The sequence below is a fragment of the Otolemur garnettii genome, unplaced genomic scaffold (genome assembly GCF_000181295.1).
Source record: "Otolemur garnettii isolate 467f Iridium unplaced genomic scaffold, OtoGar3 scaffold00126, whole genome shotgun sequence".
Taxonomy (NCBI): Eukaryota; Metazoa; Chordata; class Mammalia; order Primates; family Galagidae; genus Otolemur; species Otolemur garnettii.
Window position 1 is genome coordinate 480979 of NW_003852521.1, and position 21495 is coordinate 502473.

At 43.0% G+C, this 21495-nt stretch overlaps 1 protein-coding gene across 2 annotated transcripts in view; it reads right to left on the reverse strand.

Moving 5' to 3' along the window:
• Positions 1-21495, reverse strand: part of ARID1B (AT-rich interaction domain 1B) — a 426086-nt gene that overhangs the window by 363661 nt on the left and 40930 nt on the right. For both annotated transcript variants that reach the window (XM_003797856.3, XM_003797857.3), the window contains exon 2: positions 15279-15473. In XM_003797856.3, the coding sequence (XP_003797904.2) occupies positions 15279-15473 (195 nt within the window). The remainder of the gene's footprint in view (positions 1-15278; positions 15474-21495) is intronic.

Below are 21495 nucleotides of genomic sequence, written 5' to 3' on the forward strand. Positions count from 1 at the left end.
GCCACAACGCCCGGCTATTTTTTGGTTGCAGCCGTCATTGTTGTTTGGCGGGTCCGGGCTGGGGATTCGAACCCGCCACCTCAGGTGTACGTGGCTGGCGCCTTAGCCGGTTGAGCCACAGGCGCCGAGCCCAGGCCCCTATTTCTAAAAGCAAAACTCATCAGCAAAATAGACCGCAAAGCCGAATATTAATACTAATCTTTGTATATAAACCTAATTGCCATAAACGTGTTATAACTGCCTGATGTAGGCATAGTTTTGCATAATCTCTGAGGATAACAGAAACCATACACCATTTTTAAGAGTTTTACTTATTAAAAACAATGTTTGCACTTCACTTCTGTTCCCTCTTGATACAAAGACAAGGTAGGAAATCTCTCCACTCTGGAAGCCCAAGGGCAGGTTCCAACTATGGAGAGACAGTTTTTGTTTTTTTTTTTTTAAATCAAACGAGATCCCATCTGCCTTTAAGTAGCAGAACTTTGGCTTTCTGAACTTATCCATCAAAGCATCAAAATAGAGCAAAGATGAAAGGAAAATTTAAAAACAAAGAGGGAGAGCTAGAGTGTATGCTCATAACCCCGTGTAAATGTAAAATGTGAAAAATTCCGTAAAATACACAAAGACCTCTTTAGAGACTAATTGCACTTGAAAAGCTCCCTCCTTCCCCCAAGAATATTCTCCTTTCCCTAGACCCAGCAAATTCCTACCACAAGGTCCCAGCTCTAAGGGACTCATCCCATGCAGCTTGGTTGTTCCCAGACCACGGTCTAGACACCTTAGCCCAGCACATACCCCGCCAAGCACCTAAACGTGCTTCGTTTCCCTGAGTGTACTTTGAGCGCACTCACCTAGAGTTATCAATCAATGTTTGAGGACAACTAAGTAAATAAACCAGCGAAGACCTTAATAATATTCCATCAATTTAAGAGACCAAAAATAACAGCCAATAAAATGGATATATGAGATAATGGTATTTATGTGAATGCAAAAGATCTTCAGTAGGGACCTGTCATAATTAGAATCATGATGTCTAGATTCACATACACAGCCCAACACCCCCCCCAACATCCCTTATTCCTATCCCCACCCAGGCAGGCATCCCTCCGTGTCGCCACAGCACCAGGGTAAAGGCCACAGGGCATGTACTCCTCAGCATCTCTCTGCAGAGCCTGGGGAACAATGGGCCTGTGTGATAGTTCAACATTCCCCAGGGACCAGCGCAGGCCAGAACACACAGAAGACAGGCAGTACACACACGTGCTGAGTTTAGCTGACATTGAGTCAGCTTTGCTTCCGGACAAACTATTTTTCTTTAAAGTGTATCATTTTTTTAATTCAAATACTTATATTTTAAAAGAAAACCTTGTGTACTACCCATAAATTTAAAAGCAGTATTACCTGCCGTAAGTAGATGATCACAATGAATGGGGACAATAAGGTATGATGCCTAGATGAGGCCTGTTCTGGGAGAGAAAGGGGCGAGGTGCTGGCAGGGTGCCAGGCATCCTTCTCACTCTACGATTCCACGTTAGGTCATGCTGCAGCCACGAGCCACCCCAAATGACCTTGCCCTACTCCCGTGGAATGTGTCACACGCCCTGAGAAACACCAGGCCAGAGAGTCTCTAGGGCTGTGCTGCTTGCTAGAGAAGGAGGATTCTTCACTCACACGCCATGTGGCCTTGAGCAAGCTACCTCAGTTTCCCCAGCAGCAAAGGAATTTTATTTGCCTCATGGATTTGGCGAGAATTATATGATATATGGAAAGGACTTAGCAAGATGCTCTGGCACATAAGAGTCCCAGTAAACAACAGATCAACAATAAAATCCTATGTTTCTACTGTAAAATGGCACTGCCACTGTGGAAAAGAGTCTAGCAGTTCCTTAAAAAATTGACATGGGGCGGCGGCACCTGTGGCTCAAAGGAGTAGGGCACCGGCCCCATATACTGGAGGTGGTGGGTGCAAACCCAGCACTGGCCAAAAACTGGAAAAAAAAAATTAAACATGGAATTACCACATGATCCAGCAATTTTGCTGTTAATACCCAGAAGAATTTAAAGTATTCACACATATGGAAATAAAACTCAATGGAAATCAAGCAGGAGGGCGAGGACGGGTAAATTCACAGCTACCAGGCACAACGCACCCCATCTGAGTGAACCGCACACTTGTTACTCTGAAGCAAATGGCGCAAGAGGATTATAGGCAACCCAAAGTTCATACTCCCTTAATATTCTGAAATTTTTATAAAAGAAAAAGTAAGTGGGTGGCACCTGTGGCTCAAAGGAGTAGGGCACTAGCCCCATATGCCGGAGGTGGCAGGTTCAAACCCAGCCCCAGCCAAAATCTGCACACACAAAAAAAAGTGTTCAAACAAATACCTGTACACAAATGTTCATAACAGCACTATTCATAATAGGTAAAGATGGAGACAACTCAAATTTCCATCAATGAACAAACAGATAAAATACGACATGTCCATTCCAATGGAGTATGATTCGGCCATAAAAAGAAATGAAGTACTGATACACGCCACACGGCAAGAAATCTTCAGTGAAAACAGCCAGACATAAAAGATTACGGACTAAATAACTCTATTTGCCTGAAACCCCCACAATAAGTAAGTCAGAGGTCGAAAGCAGGTTAGGAGTGGCCGGGACAGAGGAGGGGCAGCAGAGAATGACTGCTTGACTCCTAAGGGGTCTCCGTGAGGGCTGGCACCAGACAGAGGTGATGTTGGCACAACCTACAAATGTATTAAATATCAGCGAACTGTACACTTTTAAATGGTTCATTTGATGTTATGGGAATTTTGTCTCAAAAAAATTCCTCCAAGTATGATAGATACCGTAGGTAACATTCAATTTTCAACTTGTTATGGGTCACAGAGGACTTTCCATGAAACTAATATTCAAGGTTGAAATGAGGCCACCTTAATTATATTATTTAAAAACTCAACTGAATTCCCCTCTCAAGGATGAGAAGGATTCCAGTTTTACCAGAATCATAAAACAGTGCTAGCATGGGCCCAGAGCCAAAGTGCTAAGGAGCAGACGTCCTCAGCACTCAGTAGGCATGGAAATTCCAACAGGGCGACTGACCTGTCCTCCCTTAGCGTCCTCCTCTGTAAACTCAGGACTGCAGCATCACCACCCCTGGAGAGCCGTGAGGACTGAGCGCCAAGTGAGCAGTGCCTGACAGAGCACAGAACACACAGCCTCAGCGCAGTCGGCCACTGCGACAATTCACAACATGGAGATAAACAGGAGCAGGGTGTTAACCCAGAACGCACATAGGTGCTTGGCATATGTCCTAGCACAGAGGTTGCTTTTACTGTCACCCAGTGACAATGTCTCATATTTCACAAACAAGGAGTTGGGCCAGAGAGGAGAGCACAGGGAATGGAGGCAGTGAGGAGCCGTGATGGCCATCCACTGAGGTGCTGAAGTCCTGCACTTCCTTAAAGGGAAAGTCACTGATCTGTCATAGATCCTCACCAGAATAAAGGAGGAAAGCAACCTCAACTTCCTTCCTTTCCTCCGGGATGTGCCCTCATTCCACATGCAGCCAGGAGCGCAGCTTTTGCCAAGTGGCTACCACGCAGCGTCGGCAGAATGGTGACAGTCCGTATAGCACATGAAAATAAAGTCTGGCAAGAACAAAGAGTCCAACCTAGGGCAAGAGAGAACTAAGATGTCCCACTGGAGGCTTTCCTGCAGCGAGAGCCCCTCCTGTGATCCCAGCATCCCCACAGATGTGACCGTGCCCGTGCCCTTCCCCTTCCCGCAGAGGGCCCGACGCCCGCCTGCTGGGCCTGCTCCTCCACCACATGGAGCAGGAGCTCTCTTCCTCCAGGCAGCAAATCCCTACAAGAAAGTGCCACTCCTATATAAATGGCACCCTAACTATTCAGGGGTCTCCACAATATGCGCGGGCAAGTGGCCGTCCACCTCCCTCAAGCACACGGAAGCCTGCGGCCTTCCCGGCTCTCTGCCCACCTGCCCACTTGACCTGTTAGTTTCCCTGTGAGGATGTCAAGGACAAAGCAAAGCAGCAGCCGCCCTGATTTACTTAATGGGGCGAGCGTTGGAGACCACAAAAGAAGACGATGGAACACCACTCTGCTAGACAGTTTTCCAGGCACGGACCAGGAATCCAAAAGCTACAGCAGGCTTCATATGGAGCACCAGGGGCTGAGGCTCCTGGGAAGCACGAGAGCCCAGGTGAACCAGCCCACCTCCCAGCTAAGCACAGGCAGCAGACACACCTGTAAACAAGCAGTTATTCCTGCATTAAGCTGGACAAATTTCACTTTGATTTGCCTGTTTGAAAATGTTTGCGAGTACCACGCACAGCTATCGATGAAGGGTCCAGAGGAGGGCCACACACCGCCCCTGCTGACCCAGGGCTGAGTTCTAATGGGAGTGTCAGTGAGCACACACATGCGGCTCAGGTGGTGGGGTGAACGGGAGAAAATAAAATGGGATGAGGGCTAGGAGTGAGCAATTACTTACAGGCAGACCCTACAAAGACCTGTCAAGAGCCTTCCCAGCAAAGGAAAGGGAAACTCAGGAGTCCTGGGCAAGGGCCACAAAAGCATAGAGATGGTCAGGATGTCCTGAACAAGGACAGCCACAGCCAGACTTACACCCTCTAAAGGACCACTCTGGTTGCTGTGCTGAAAACAGACCCTGGTGCAGCCAGAGTCCTCTGTGATCACCTGGATGAGTGACAGTGGGGCAGGGCCACAGCAATGGCCACTGCTCAGCTCTGGACACATCTGAAGGAGGAATCAACAGAACTGCCTAACAAATTGAAAACCTGAGAAAAAGAAGGTGACTGGGGTTTTGTCCTGGGCAACCAACCGATGGAGCTGCCATTTACTGAGGCGGGAAGACTGCTGGGGAGAGGCCGGAGAGAGAAATGTTTATACACAACAAGCTTTGTAACTGCCCAGAACAACTCTCTGTTCTCTTCAGACTTAGGAACCAAAAAGCTCTGCCTCCACAATTGGAAACTCAGAACTCAAGCCTGTCTTGCAGCCTGGATACATTCATGTGACTTAAATTCTTTAAGTTCAACTGATCAGAGCAGATGCTGAGTCAGCAGTAAGCATAATGCAAATTGCTTATTTCCAACTTTTGGTGGCTTTCAGCAGTAGTGGCGATTTCCTGATCAGATTTTAATCCCTCCTGGGGGCCCTGCCTCAGTCTCCATCCAGAACTCCCTTCCTCTCATGGTCTGCTGAACATGTGTGTAAAGCACCCCCAAAACATCCTTCTTGGAATTACTTTAAGTGTGCTGTGATACATCTGATGTCATGAAGACAAAGAGCCAATGACGTTACCAAGCAACCACTCTTTCCCTTTATTTTTGAAGCCATGGAAGAACAACAGGTGAGAACTCAGCCAGAGATATCAGTGGAGAAAGAAGAGAGCTCTTTCCGCCAGCTCAGCTGATCTAGAAAGGACTTCCAAGCTTTCCTCCTCTCCTCAACTTCTATAGTATAAATGTATCCCCCAAATTTTATGGGTTGGGAAGTTAACCCAGGGTTAACCCAGGACTAGAGATGGAGCCTTGGCGAGTTAAAGTCATCAGGGTAGGCCCCCGATGGTGGGGCTTCTTAAGAAGGAGAGAGACCCGAGCTGGTTGTGCCCTTGCCCCTCACCAGGGACCATCTCCCACCACATCATGGCGCAGTAAGAAGGCCCTCCCCAGAGGCTGAGCAGATCCCCTCGGTCTTCCCAGCCTTCAGAACTGTAGGAAATGAATTTTTCTTTATAAATAAGCTATTCTGTGATATTCTGTTATAGCAACAGAAAATGGACTCTAAGACATCACTCATCAAAATTTGGTCAATTACTGGGGAATAAGAGCCTATCATCTCCATGACCCTGACAAATGGCACAGGACTTGCACTTAGGAAGCTTTATTTCTCCATGAAGTCCAGAATACTGAGGAGAAAATCCAAACGTGTAAACCTCAAGACACGTGGGAAACGACTATTGGGATAGCTGAAAATCTTACTGGACATTTCATGGTAATATACCAAGTAAAGGAAACCCAAGCCTCCTTTTTGTCTCCTTCCTCTGAGGTCAGCAGTTACTGTGACCCTTTCCCCTAGATCTCTTTCCAGTGACACCGATGACAAGGAACATAAAGACCCAGCTCACCTCACTTGCCGTCTTCAGAGCTCCTGCTCTCAGGTTTGCCTTCTCTACACGCGACGCTGGCGCTGAGAAACCAGCCCTGCCCAGCTCCTCCGTGGGCACCTCAGTCTGAAGTCCCTTCCATCAGAAATTATCCCCAGCTCTGCTGGGACCAGCTGTGACAACTATCCAAGTGCAGCCAGTTTTGCTGTCTCGGGACCATTAATTAAGACACCTCAGCAAAGATAGATTTTTCCATTTTAATTCTAACCTTTGCACATTTTTGCTATTAATGTTAGCCTGACTTTGTTTCTGAATGTCTGATGTTTTATAGAACTTGACCCGGATACTTGCCTTTGACTAACCCTGAAGAGCTAATTCCACTAGCTGGTTGGTTTGGTAATTGTTTTCAAAAACACAAAAGCAAAAAAATAGGTTCTTACTGAGTCAATACCAATTAAGGGCGATAAATTTGGCTAACTCTTTGGAACACAATCTGTTTTCTGGATAATCACACTTCTGCTTAAAAACTGAAGCTGGGTAACTCCTGCTGTTCACCTGAGGACCAAAATTTTGGTTTGGGACTTTTTAAGTAAGCGAAGGATGTTTGTATTATACCTGTACACTAGCCACACTCAGATCTCAGTTCTAGAACATCCAGGAAATTCTAACACCTGGATTCAAGTGCACAGCTGCTCTCGGGGCTCTGGGAGGCGTCTGCACGCCACTGTGGGGGAGGCAGGCAGCGTCCTCCTCACCAGGGCTGTCCTCGGCTTCTCCCTCCCTTGTGCTCCCACCAACCTCCCTTCTAGGCTCCTCTGTTAAAGTGTTTTCTTAATTTAATTCAAAACTCAGATTTAACTTTTGAATTTATCTTTACCCTTTATCAAATTACAAGGGTAAATAGCATTAATAAATGTGTTAGATTTGAAAGTAAACAAACTGCCAGAAAGAATTTTTTTGCCATAAGGAATATTAAAAAAAAAAAAACTTTTACCTTTACAAAAAACTGTTTTAAAATACAAAAAGTCATAGAGCCCCTTTCATAGGGGTTACAGAGTGAAAGTAATAACACAGAACATAGATCTTGAAACCTATTTGTGTTCAGACTTAATTTTATACAATTTATCCCAATATTGTACAATCTATACTTGTTCTCAGAACTTAGAAGGTAGTGATGTCTTGAATGAGTAAGTAATCATTGGCTCTTTCTTTGCTTCTTTTTGTGGTTCCGAGTGAAGAACCTTAAGATAGTCTACATGTCACCAAGGACAGATTACACTCTACACACCTCACACACATGAGGTGTTCTGAAGGAAGATGTTATCTGAGAACATATTCACTCTACAAATAATAAAATGAATAATTAGAAAATAATTTATTGCACTGATTCCAACAATTTGCTGATCTTCAAAGAAAAAAGAAATAATTCTTTCCCATTTAAAAAGAAATTTAGGCTCGGTGCCTATAGCTCAACCGGCTAAGGCGCCAGCCACGTACACCTAAGGTGGCGGGTTCGAATCCCCAGCCCGGACCCGCCAAACAACAATGACGGCTGCAACCAAAAAATAGCCGGGCGTTGTGGCGGGCGCCTGTAGTCCCAGCTACTTGGGAGGCGGAGGCAAGAGACTCGCTTGAGCCCAGGAGTTAGAGGTTGCTGTGAGCTGTAATGCCATGGCACTCTACCCAGGGGGACAGCTTGAGGCTCTGTCTCAAAAAAAAAAAATAAAAATAAAAATAAAAAGAAATTTAAAGAATTTGGATTAGTAGCTATAGTAATACAATTTGTCAAGTATCAACCTATAAATTTTGGAAGACTAGTGAAATGACAAGACTCTTAAAATCTAATACATTAACTTCCTACTACTTTAAAAGGGCAATCCAAGCTGTGAGGTCTCATAGTCTCACCCCCTCATTTGGCAGATGAGCACAGTGAGGTCTAGATTTTTCCAATATCCAACATGGATTTAACACGATCAGCAACCACTAACCTATCCCACTCCCAGTTCAGAGCCCATTTCATTCCTTTAAATCAGTGGTAAGTTTTTGATTCACTGGGTAGGCCAAGATCCAGAATCTCTCTCTGCCAAGGCCCCAGAGAGGGTGATCTGTGTGGCCCAACTCCAACAGCCTAGCAGTCACCGGTGGGGCTCTGAGAACCACAGAGGCCTTCCTGGTCAGTCCTCATTGACGTGGGGCTCCCTGGGTGCCCCAAGTGGTGGGGAGTCTTCACCACACCCCAGAGATTCCAATATGCAACAAAGTTTGAAAATCACTTGTCTATAACACATGCCTTTAGCTGCTTTAACTTTCAGTGTATTTATTTATTATTTTTGCTGTTTAATGCTTGTTTTTCAAGGCACACTAAAGGAATATGGCTGCTTGGTTTTACCAGTGTCAACTGTTAGTTTTAACTAGATTGCTAAAATTTTTTATTTTTTTTGAGACAGAGCCTCAAGCTATTCCCCTGGGTAGAGTGCCATGGCAGTCACAGCTCACAGCAACCTCCAACTCCCAGGCTCGAGTGAGTCTCCTGCCTCAGCCTCCCAAGTAGCTGGAACCACAGGCACCCGCCACAACGCCTGGCTATTTTTTGGTTGCAGCCATCATTGTTGTTTGGCAGGTCCAGGCTAGATTTGAACCCGCCACCTTAGGTGTATGTGGCTGGTGCTTTAGCCACTTGAGCCACAGGCACCAAGCCAAACTGCTAAAATTTTAACATAAATATCACACTTAATCTTTGTTTAGTGATAGCAAATAAGCCAAACTTATTTAAAATATATTCAAGTAATTCCAAGGCTACCTAAAACATACACTTAAAAATAAAAATATACCACATCTCAAAAATAAAAATATAATAGAAAAGTTTACAAATAGTTAGGTTGAAAGCTTATATGTGTAGAGTATACAGGGGAATTCATATGTATGCAACGAAACAGTATAAACTACCAGTGGAGAACAGGCACTGTACTCTGCATATAATCTTAAAATATCTAGAATAACGTAAATGTACAACTTTTAAAAATGTTATCAATATAAACTTCCTAATATAAAAGTACCTTTCCAAAGTAAAAATGAAAATATCTCACATTTTCTCATTAAACTTTCAAGTATAAGCTAGTCTTGTCTCACTTTCACAAAAAAGGCTAAAGATTTAAAAATCTGTATTTAGCTCCGAATGTGATCTCTTCTAATGCAAGTTTACTAAAAATGTCACAATGAATGCTTCAAATGTATTTAACTCCAAATACAATATAAAAAGTAAATAAAACCAGGTAAGTATTCTAGAAATTTGAATATTAAGGAACAAATGAAAATTGCTATATCTACAAATCTTTTCAAAAATATTTTCTTGGTACAAAACTCCATCTACAGGGAACTTTGGCATCAAAGCCAGTAGCATCTGCTCTCTGCTTGGAAGCAGAAATGTGAGGTATAAATGTATTTTGCTGGTAAATCTTAAATGCCTTCATATTCACTGCTGAAGAACAACTGAGGAAACCAAACAAAACGTGGCCAACAAAAGCCCTTATATATACAAATCTGCAATCAGCTGAAAGGACTCCAAACATTTCAGGTGTATAAGCAAAGCCGCTTGGCTCCCAGTCCCTTAGTACAGAACGTGAATGCATGAAAATGCTGTGACTAACGCAGTGAAATCTCACAGCACTTCACTGTGGTCCAGGCCAGAAGGTTCTCCCTCATTTTACTTAGCTGTGTGTTTACATTTGCATTATCTATACATACACAAATATGTTTTTTATTTACTATACATGTACACATTTCATTATGTAAGAATACAAGTGCCACATCAGCACACACAGACACAGGTGCGTATCTTAGGTGAATACAGAGACCCTCAGAACCTAAGCATCTGAATGGAAAACACATCCAGCCATCCACCCATTCCTTTCTACTTTGCTAAGTCTTCCTCTCATCCTATCAAACTCTATCATACTCCTCAACTACTGGTCCTTTTTAGATAAAACCCAAATTAAGCCCTATGTGATTCACCTTTAGGATCTGGAGACTGAACCTAAATAAATATTACATGTAAAAAAAACAACTCTGGAATTATTAATTCTTTAACCAGTCTACCTCTCTCCATTCATCCTCACTTTTCAGAGATTCTTATTTAACCTATGTCAAAACATGGTATTAATTACATTTAAAAGACACAAACTTTTCCCAGAATAGACCAACAATATTAAAGTAACACAGGTGGAAATCCTAGAAACTGTCTGGCTGCCTTAATAACTCCAAAGAAAACACCGATTTTAGCCAAGCAATTGTAATGTTTGCATCCTTTTTAGAAACATCTGCTGCCAAAGTAAACATTTGCATTGGAAGAAGTGTTCTGGCTATTAAAGATGGTACCTAATAAAATGCTTATGTTCTGAAATAAGTATTTTACTCAAGAAAATGTTGCAAAATAGACATAACTAAAGGTGCAAATGATAAAGAAATAAATAAGAATACCTATTAAGTAATAGGTATCAAAGTACCCTTCAAGGGAAGCTATTTTTAATTCAGTTTTTACTCGGATTTAAAATAAGTTCAGAGTGACTGCCTTATCAAAAATAATTAATTTCTATTTAATTTTGCCACTTTATCTTTCAAAACAATGATCATATTCCATGCTCTTGTTACCAAGGTCTTCACAACACAGATGTATCTTTAAAAACTAAAAATTGGGCGGCACCTGTGGCTCAGGGGGTAGGGCACCGGCCCCATATACCAAGGATGGCAGGTTCAAACCCAGTCCCAGCCAAACTGCAACAAAAAAATTGCTGGGCGTTGTGCTGGGCACCTGTAGTCCCAGCGACTTAGGGGCTGAGGCAAGAGAATCGCCTAAGCCCAGGAGTTGGAGGTTGCTGTGAGCTGTGACATCACAGCACTCTACCGAGGGTGATAAAGACTCTGTCTCCATAAAAAAAGAAAAGAAAAGAAAAAACTAAAAATGTCGTGTTTTCCCTTTATAAAGGCACTCATGAACTTAAACTTCGGTTTGCTTTCTTTCCTTCTCCCCAGTTTTGTATTTCCAACAGGCATCATATTGTCAAACATATACAGTAAGGTTAGAATAGTTAAAATATCAACCCAATTACCCAAAAACTCAGGAAAAATCTCTGACTACATAACTGAAACCTGCCTGACACAAAATAAACACCTTAGATTCCACACACAATTTCTCCTGGGTACTGTTTATTTTATATGAAAATCTTTTCTAAAGCAAGTTGGCAAAGGCCTGTGTGTACACTTATGATCACTGAGGACAAGAATAACAAAACAAAACCTTTGCTCATTCATATTCCTGAGCAGAATACTTTGGTATCCTTAAGTTTAAAAACAAAATCTAAAAAACTCAGAGTCAGATTCTAGCAACTTAGAAACTGCACATCTTCTGTGTAGCTCTCTATTAGACAAAATCAACCAGCGTATGTCTGTTAACAGGTGTGAATTCAGGAGCCTGGAAGCAGAACCTTCTCCATAGAGGCACAGAAGATTCCTTTCCCTTATCAACTCAATAAAAACCCAAGTAGACGTCTTAGTAGGGCACCATACAAAACTAATTTGTCTGGCCATGTATTTGCCTGACAATGTGGGAGAATCAGCAAGAAAGACCACAAATCTAGTTCCAGTTACTAAAGACAAAAATGATACCACATCATGCTTCAAAAACCCAGTCATGAATATATTTCGAAACTAAAACTATCATCATACAAATCAAAAATCACCGGGTTAATACTAAAATCAAACACTCAGTGGTCAATTCCTCCTGACTTTCGGAGACAAAAAGTAAACAGTGATACCATCCATGTTAAATTTCACATAAGCACCGCAGTTCTTTCTAACAAAATACTCATTTAAAATTCATAACACAGGAATGGAATGCCAGCCAGGAATCAAACTGTGACCCCTGAGCCAAAGACAACTTACCCCTCAGCTGGTAAGTGGGTACTCAATTTACAAACTTGAATTCCTGCATTTTAATCCTTTGCAGAAATATATGCGTAATATTAAATGTACTGGATTCAGCTCATTAGAGGTTCACAAACCAAACACAGAAATCTTTGGAAGCCGTCCAAAGCAAAGTCATGCCTAGCTGGTGATGTCCCTTCAATAAACAGTCAATGTCATAATTACCTTTCAACTTTTTCCCTGAAGAACATTAGCCACAACTATAACAATGCTCAGCCAATAACATGACTCCTAATAGAAGACAGATAGGACCAGCAGCCAATCACAGTGCCAGGACCGCGTCTATGAACAAATTTAAAAGCATTCAAAATTTGCAAACAAAGCTACTCACTGACAATTCCTCACAAAACAACACGAACTAAAGCTATCAAAATAAATGTAGGTGCTCCAATAACCTTTGCTTAAAATCTGCACTTGTTTCCACTTCAGAATTACAAAGAACTGTTGGCATGACTTAGTATAGAAAAGCTGCATGTCTCCTTTCAAAGGTTACACACAATCAAAACTGCATTCATGACTATTTTTAGCCTTTTAAATTTCAAAACAAGATACTATATTTCAAGGCTGTATTACAACTAAATGAAAGGGTGAAAAAGCAATATAGATTATTTAGACCTTGACTTTGATTAACTCAGTATGAACATTTGACTACCCTGCAGCAGGGACATTCAGTTTAGTACCAGATACACTATCTTCCTTTCATTATCAGAAGATCTGTGCTTAATTAGAATTGGGCATTTCTTTTAGTTAGCAGTAAAATAGCTAATCTAAAATCTTAATTAAAAATTTGCTGAAATATTTGATGGGCCATCTACACCAATTTGTCCCTTCAAATAAGGCTAAGAGCTATTGGATTTCCAAAGTTTGACAGTCACAGAAATTAAATAAAACCAAGAAACTAAGAAAATTGAGATTACTCTATGTATTTATACATGTCCTCTTCTTTCAGCCTCACACATCTGGGGAAGAAAATAGTTTTAAAATATTTCCTAGGCAGGTATTCTTCACACACCCTCTCCTCTGGTTTGACTCCCATTTGGGGCTGCAAACAAAGCCAACATCTAAAACGTCCAGGAAGACTAACTAATTCCAAGAAGTGATAAAAGAGCACCCAGTTGCCTGCTATGAATAGCACCCTTTGAAAATGACTTTCCAACTTCATATGAGGGAAACCTGGTGAAAGGGAAGGTGCAGGACCTGACCAGAGAGCACCACCCTACTCATGCACCTACTTCCTGAAGCCTCTCAACTTGGCTCTCTCCTGCAGCCAGGGCACCACACAGAACTATCAAGCCCCAAAGCAAGTCAGCTATAGAGTGTAGCACAGACTTTGCCAGCAGGATGCCTGGGCCTTTTCTGCTTCACTGAGGGTGAAGTAGCTCTTAAACTAAAGCAAGGGAGAAAGAGAGGAAAAAAAAAACACAACTCTCACCTTTTCATCATTACAAGTTATCTCCCTCTCAGAATTAGCAACCTCAACTAAAGATGTTTAGGCATCAAAATATTGCTGGAAGAAAGGAATAACGGGGGGGGGGGGGATTAAGAGTACAATTAAAGTATGCAATTGGCTGCTAGAATTCTGAGTGGCTAATCTTCAATAATTACGGAGTGAGATCTTCAGACGTTGTCAAGACTGTTTAAGGAACCCACAGACAGGCTCCAAGGCCTGACCAACCTCCCCTACCCCACCACTGCCTTCACGTGAAGCATCACCCAAGCAGGAGCAAAGGTAAAGAGGAAAGACAAATATAGTAAGTTTCGATAATAAATTAATGATAATAAAATAACAAATTACAATACAGCCAACATAGACTGAATAGCCCACAAAGGAAAAGGCTCAGAGGCAACTTACTCAGCAGAACAGGTAGTACCATTTACCGTATGATAAATCATTCCCCACATCCACTTTAGAGAGAACGAAGGTTATACTAAGCTTTTTTCTCCACAAAAGATTTTTTTGTGAAATGCAGGGAAGAATTTCCTGAAAGAAAGCACTGTTGACCCCGGGAACGGGAAACTGGGCAGCAGCATTAAGAAACGCCCTGGCTGGGGGCAGGAAGACGCAGGCTGGCATCACCAGCCTGACACCTCCTACGGGCTTCAGGCACGGGACGGCAATTTAGATGTAAGCCTTTCTGGGGTGCTCTGTAACTAAATGCCTAGCAAAGTCAACCTCATTTAGTCTTTTCCAAATTTCATGTTCCTGTGACCCAGAAAACAAGGATATACTCTCAAGTATCCAAAAGATCGTGGACTTACTATTGCTAAAAGGTAAACAGTCATTTAAGATTACTCCATTTGATTCTAGAGAAAAAGGAGAAAAGTACTGGGTCCTTTGTTTAAAAGCATAGGTTAAGTAAAAACACAAAATTTACCAAGATCTAAGACAACACTTAAGCATCTCTCTTTCGTCTGGAGGAGACCACCATAAATAACTCGCCAGGGGCAGCTCATCAGATTGTAAAGCACATTCTTAGGCTGGGGTTACCACGTCAAAGAATAGGAAGATTTTCACATCTTCTTTACATTTCAACACAGATTTAAAAGTTTGTTCTCAAAGCATGAGAAATATGGGTGTTCCAGGAAAAACATTAAAATGAATATTAAAAGGCAAAAAAAAAAATCTAAGACAATAGATGTACATCAATCCTCTCATATAAAACACAGAAATCTTTCTCAAAAGACACAGAAGAAATAATTTACGAAATTAAAGTAAAATAACTCTTTGACAAACTTAGTTTTTTAATTTTAAAAAGTTGATGCCATCCTCATGTAAAAGACCTTTAAAGTACTTGAACATTCACCATTAGCCAGTCTACTCGCAGTTCAAAACAGGACACAGTCTGACATCAGAAGCATTAGAAGGCCAAGTTCCTCTGAGAGCTTAGATCCACATAATTTGTTGTAAATTTATGACACATCATCTTTCAAATACAACTAGCACCATGGGCCTCTACTAACTACTAAACAGGTGTTTTGTCCACTTTGTTCTAAGATCACCTTTCCATCTTTAAAAGAAAGCATAAATGTGATTATTTAAAGAAACAACTGTAAAAAGCAGAAAATCAGCAAAATGCCCTCTAATTATCCTTAACAGCAATCTTAGGTAGACAGTAAAAGGCAGAGACAAAACCAGCGCACACCTGCTGCTGCGGGTACTGCATTCCGCCCATGGCCCCTGGAGTCCGGCCCTGGATGCTGAGCGGGTACCGCTGTGGGCCAGGGGGGCCATAGGAGCCTCCTGGGTAGGGACTGCTCTGCTGTGGCTGAGAGTGAGGGTTACTGCCCATCCCGTACAACTGAGGCCGCTTCATCACCATTGGCTCCATTGGGCTGCCCTGTGAAGAAATAAACAGAGCAGTCAGTTTAGTAATCCATCATTTACTACAAAGGCAGAGACTTTTGTTACATTAACACATTCATTAGTAACACAACTATCTTTAATGTTGAAAATATTACAAAAACAATGACCTGACAAATAAAAACCCAGAAGAATATTAAGAAAAAAACTAGACAGATATGAAACGTATTTTTTAATTTGGGGAAGGTTTTGACAAATAAGAAGGATATAGAGAAAACAATATTTGAAAAGATTTTGTATCTTACACAGAGAGAAGAAACGTTGCATCTAAAATACTATTATGTATACAGGAAATGAGCAAGATAGCTGATCTCACCCACCTCCTTTTAGCTTACTAGTAACAAGGGCAGAAGACACTCAGGGATTAGCAACACTTTCTCACTTTAAAGCAGTGGTTCTCAACCTTCCTAATGCTGGAACCTTTAATACAGTCCAAAGGGGTTGGGGCCCACAGGTTGAGTATCGCTGCTTTAAAGTATTCTCAGAATACTTTAAACAATTTATTTTAGACCTGTGTCTACAAGTCTTGATCAAACATCTGAACATCTGAGTGTTCATTAAAAGGTGAAAGGACAGATTTTAAACAATACAAATGTCTTGGGTAAAATGTCAAAGACCACGAGCCTGCAGGAAGAAGCCCTTGGACCATGAGTCACGACCCGCCTTCCCTATTAAGTAAGCTTCCGAGCAAACAAAACCAGTTCAAAACTAGACTCTGAATTTTATTTTTGGTTTGGTGACTCAGTCCCTGCGGCTCAGGGGCCAAGGCCATATAGGATGGCCAGGAGTGGAGCCTCCACAGGCCTGCATGCCAGGGACGCATCATAGGAGCAAAGCAACAGCCAGGAAGTCCCTGGCCCAGAAACGTGCAGCCGCAGCTTCACTCCTTCCCTCCTTCCAGAGAACACCGCTGATCCCTACTGTGCACCAGCCTGCAGGTTCACACCGAGGGAGGGACAGGCAGACGGCAGTCACAAACATCCGACTGGCGCATAACTCACACTTACAAGCTGACGCTATTACAGTAAGTCACTGAGCTACAACCACCTGACAGGTGACTCGCACTTATGAACAGAGGCTATTACAGGTGATAGGTAATAGGCAATTTCACCTGTTCCAATTTACATACTAATTCAACCTCAGAACCTGTCTCATTCATACCCCGGGGACTGCCTGGAACAGGAACTCTAAGGAAGTCTTAAGGACTACCAGGATAAATGGGAGTAAGGGGTTCGAGGTGGGAAGGACAGGACCCAGAGAACCACAGGGCACCAGCTCCAGGGAAGGAAACTGCCTGGTGTGTAGGAGGAAATAAAAGCAGCCAAGATCTGAGCGAAGCAGGAATTTGCAGAACCTATGTAGGTGGGCCTTACAGGTCATTTCAAAGCAGGGGTCCTCAAACTTTTTAAACAGGGGGCCAATTCACTATCCCTCATACCGTTGAAGGGCTGGACTGCGGGCCCCGGGATAAGTCGGCTGCTAAGCAGGACAGGCAGCGGCAGCGGATACCGATGGGCCAGATAAATGTCCTAGGTGGGCCGCCTATGGCCCGCAGGCCATAGTTTGAGGACACTGTAAAGGCTTCAGGTTGTCTCTCAAGGATGAACGGCTGAATGCTTTCAGAGAGCTATGGGAAAGACTGCCCAGTAGGCAACTGGCTGGAAACAGAAGATTGTCCCCGGGGCAGGTACGGCTGAGGTCCAGAACTAGCAGCAGTGCTGGGAGAAGCCCAAACCCACCTCACACTTAGGAGGGAAATGCAGCAGAACCTGGAGACCGAGTGAGTGACAGGAGCCAGGAGCCAGGCATGGCTTGACAGAGGGGACACCACAGGGACAGTGCGCAGGGGAAAGCCAGTCAGCCCTGTTATCAGGAGGGGGTGGCTTCAATGTTCTACATGTGAAATTTGAGGTTCCAGAAGGAAATCCTGGTGAAAATACCCAGAAGGAAAAGACATGCTGGGTTTGCAGACTAGGGAATGAGGTCTGATATGGAAAAATCAGTGGAGAAATCAACAGAGGACACAAGCCTCTGAGAGAGCAGGGCTTCCCTGTTTCCTTCTCTCTAATAGCTCCAGGGCACAGGTCACACAGTGCACCTGGCACAGAGGAAACGGCCAATAAACACTGGAGGGACTAATCAATAGGAAGCAATAAAAACCGAGAACTTAATCCAGGATGAATATATGGAAAGAAAACAAACAGGTAGTGGACAAAATCTCAGAAAACATCCCCCACTTAAAAGAATGATAAAAAAAAAAAAAAAAAAGGCCACAAAGAAGCCAGAAAGAATGATCAAAGAATGCAGCTAGGGATTCCAGAGAGTACGGTGTTACAGAAGAAAAGGGCGTCCAGTGTAGCACCAGAAGAGACGCGGCAAAAGCAGCCCAGGGGCCCAGTAGGGTGAAGGTTAAAGGCTTTTGCTATTCCTGCCTAGGAGGTGACTGCTGAGCTCAGCAAGGGCTGTCTCACTGCAAAGCTGAGGGCAGCAGCCGGAAGAGGAGGGCAGAGGTGTCAGGGGCAGGGAAGAGCTGCCTGTGCTCTTTCCCTTGTCCTTCTTGGTGATGCCAGGGTTTGTTTTACCTGACTGACCCACTCACCACACATATACTAAGCACCTACTGTGTACACAGTGCCTGGCACTGGAGGGAGACAAGCACGAGACTCAGTGGTTGTCCCAGAGATCTGCTGATGGGGACAGACAGAACAGAGGTCACAACACAATGCAGCTGACATGAGGTAGACACACGGCATGGTGACAGGGAAGCAGCTCATCAGGTGAGCCCAGGAAACGTGGAAATACCTGAGCTCACTCTTCAGGGAGTTACAGGAATTTACCAGGAGCTGCACAGGACATGGGAGGAAACAGAAGCCTCTGCCCTAGACCCCCACATCCTGCAAAGAACAATTCGGCCCAAATTCACGATTTTATGGAATTTTAACTGTTTTACTTTGACCAACCAATAAAAAGTCTGCACTTAAAAATGAGAGAAATTGAATGATAGTATGCTGTTTCGCTCAAACAATATTCAGATGTTCCACAACCCGTTCTGGCTTCACAATTAAATGTATAAACATATAACCCAGATACATTTGTCATAAAACTAAAATCTAGGACTAATAACTTGTGTTCTCAGAATTTTTAAAATTAAAATTCATACCTGAGTAAAGCAAAATGTGATTACTTTCCAGATTCCTTTCAAAAGATAAAACTTTCTATGGAAGTGTGAAAATCAAGCCAGTGGGTAGAGGCTGAGTAAATCAAGTTTCAGGCTAAATCTCCAATGCTGAGCCCTGAGGCAGCCCTATCTTCACATACAATCTTGATAGCCCAGGGCATAGGAAAGGTCTACTTATTTCACTTTAAATAATGCACAACCCAAACTGGCTTAATTAAAGTAGAAATCTTAAATGGGAAAATGATAACAGATAACAGCGCCGCAAATTCATCTGATCAGGGATTGGAATTGTTTTATACTACTGTCTCCTCACTGCCATCAACTCTCACAGTCCTACTTAAAATTCAGTTAATTTGCACCCATGTCAAAAATATTGGCTTAACCCTGAGATTTCCGAACATGTAAAGCATGAAATGCACTGGTTATCTGCACCTCTCAAAATACATCAAACACCTTTCCATGAGACTTTAGGTAAGAAACCAGACACTTATACAGCGCAAATTATTTAATTTTAGCCTTGACCCCTTATGGCCTATTCTTAAATATTCACCCACAATCCAAATTCCTCCAGCAGTGTGGTCCTGCTATTTTTAACATTAAATACGTACAACTGCAGCCTGTCAACCCCAGCTTGTTGCTACTATTGCCTTAAAGAGACCAAAAAGGAATCGAATCTAAGACTTCCAGAAACCATGAAGGCCACGTCTCTCTTCATATTCACAACTAATCTGAAACAATTTTATACTTTTCATCTCTCCTATTAATGCGTTTCCTGAGTACGACCACTTTCATTTCTCACATAAAATTTATGCTCTTTCGGGGACACCATCCACATTAAGAAGAGGCCTCAATGGCTCCAAAGAGGTTTACTCCAGGCATGTGTCCCTTCCCAGACAGCACCCCACGGCTGCCATCAGCTCCAGAAAGACAGACAAGTGCTTTGAAGGCCTCGACATATACCTCCATCTTCAAAGAGCCCTTAACCTAACCAGTCTGGTTTTCGTGACTCACAGCTTCTAAGGGAATTTTACTACTTGATAAAACTTGGTTGCTCTTTATTCAAATTAGCTTTTGGATAGATGTGTGTATGAGTTCTCTCTCTCTCCGTCTCTCACCTTGGCCAGGTTCTCCTTTTGGGGAACAGCCAATACTGCACATCCTCCAACAGTCCCAGAAGGTTGCCCTCCCCTGGGGCTATCAGCTAAGGAAGGAATATAATGTGTATTTTTAAAATATGCTTTTCATATAATTATAAGCATATTGGTAGCACATCTCAGGCTGTCATGGAATCCCGTCGCCCTGTTTAAGATAACCCAAGTCAATTAACAGCTTGCTTACGTGTGTTAGTGTACTTTACGTACACTGTGCCCACCACCATATTCCTTCACTGCCTCTCTTTTTCAGACTATGGCCACATACGTATTTAAAGTTAAGATATCTGTGTAATTGTATCTCCTCCTAAATTTCAAGTTATGGACACAGTTATTAGAGGCTTCTTCATGAATACACCATTTCACTATATTTTAGCAAGATTCCTGAAACCACAAATTGGTGAAAAGTTCTGCAAAAAAACCCAAAGAAAGATCTCACATCCTGATCTATAATCATATGTATTAATTCCTGTCTGGCTTAAGCGAGAGCTCATAAAAAGAACAACACTTCCCCTTTTGAGTCATAGTTTGAGAAAGTAGTTTCCTACTAGAACTAAGAAAACTTTTGAATCTTGCTCCAACTCTCTCTCTCACTCAAATGGGACAGTTGGCTGTGTTCAAATCTGTCTGCCACCACAGAACACAGCACATGGGAAGGACACCACCCCGGCCACCAGAGAGAGCAGAGGTCTTGGAGTCACAGTGGCTAACAGCCTGTTCCAGCTCTTTCCACCACTGTGTGACCTTGGAGATGCTGCTTGTTTCTTAGTTTTCTCATTCATGAAGTGAGAAAAGGAAAACCCTCATAGTTATTGTGAACATCCAAGTAGTTACAGCTACAAAGGATCTCACAGCTCAAAAGTGCTACCCCGGCATCTAGAGGCCAAGACCCACCTACCAATTGTTCAAAGAAGAAAGACTAGAACCACCCAATTATTTTACAGGTATAGCATGTGGAAACATGCCGTAACATACCAATACCAAGGAATCGACAGAGACATGCAAAACTACTATTAAATAATGTTAAGTTTCTTAAATTGTGATGCACATGAATTGCAGCTGTGTGGAACTGGGCTGATGACCATCAGAGCAAGCAGAGTGACCTGCAGATAGCTGCTGTCATATCAGGAAGCAATCTGTGTTTATTTTTCTGTGATGATGTCTAAATATAGCTCGAAAATGCCTCTCTTCTTCCCTGAGCACACTGCAAACACTGCTCTGGCTCTCCGCAGAGGGCGGGCTGGAGGCGGCCACAACCCAGCTGCTGGGCATTTGTTTTCCTCCCCTAGTACCAGCCCTGCTCACGGCACAGACAGAAGCAGCCACTGAACAAGCTGGACCCTGCCCGCAGCAGCTTCACTTTCATCCAGGCCCAGGTTACGACATGTCCTCAAGGACACAGACGGCCCCCACCCCCACTCCCGCACTGCCCAGCAGCACTCCCTGTGGGACTTGCCAGGGCAGCCCAGAAGCTGCCATCAACAGACACCTGAGTTGCCTTATTTTGTTATTTAAGTCCTGTACCATATTTTCATTTTCCATGTGTTATTTCTCACCTCTCAAGTAGACTCAAATGGCAATGTCCATGGTTTTACCCTTTTTTCCACCTCCCAAAGCAAACAGCACAAACAGCTGAGATGACTGTGGTTACTACTTGGTAGTGCTGACTC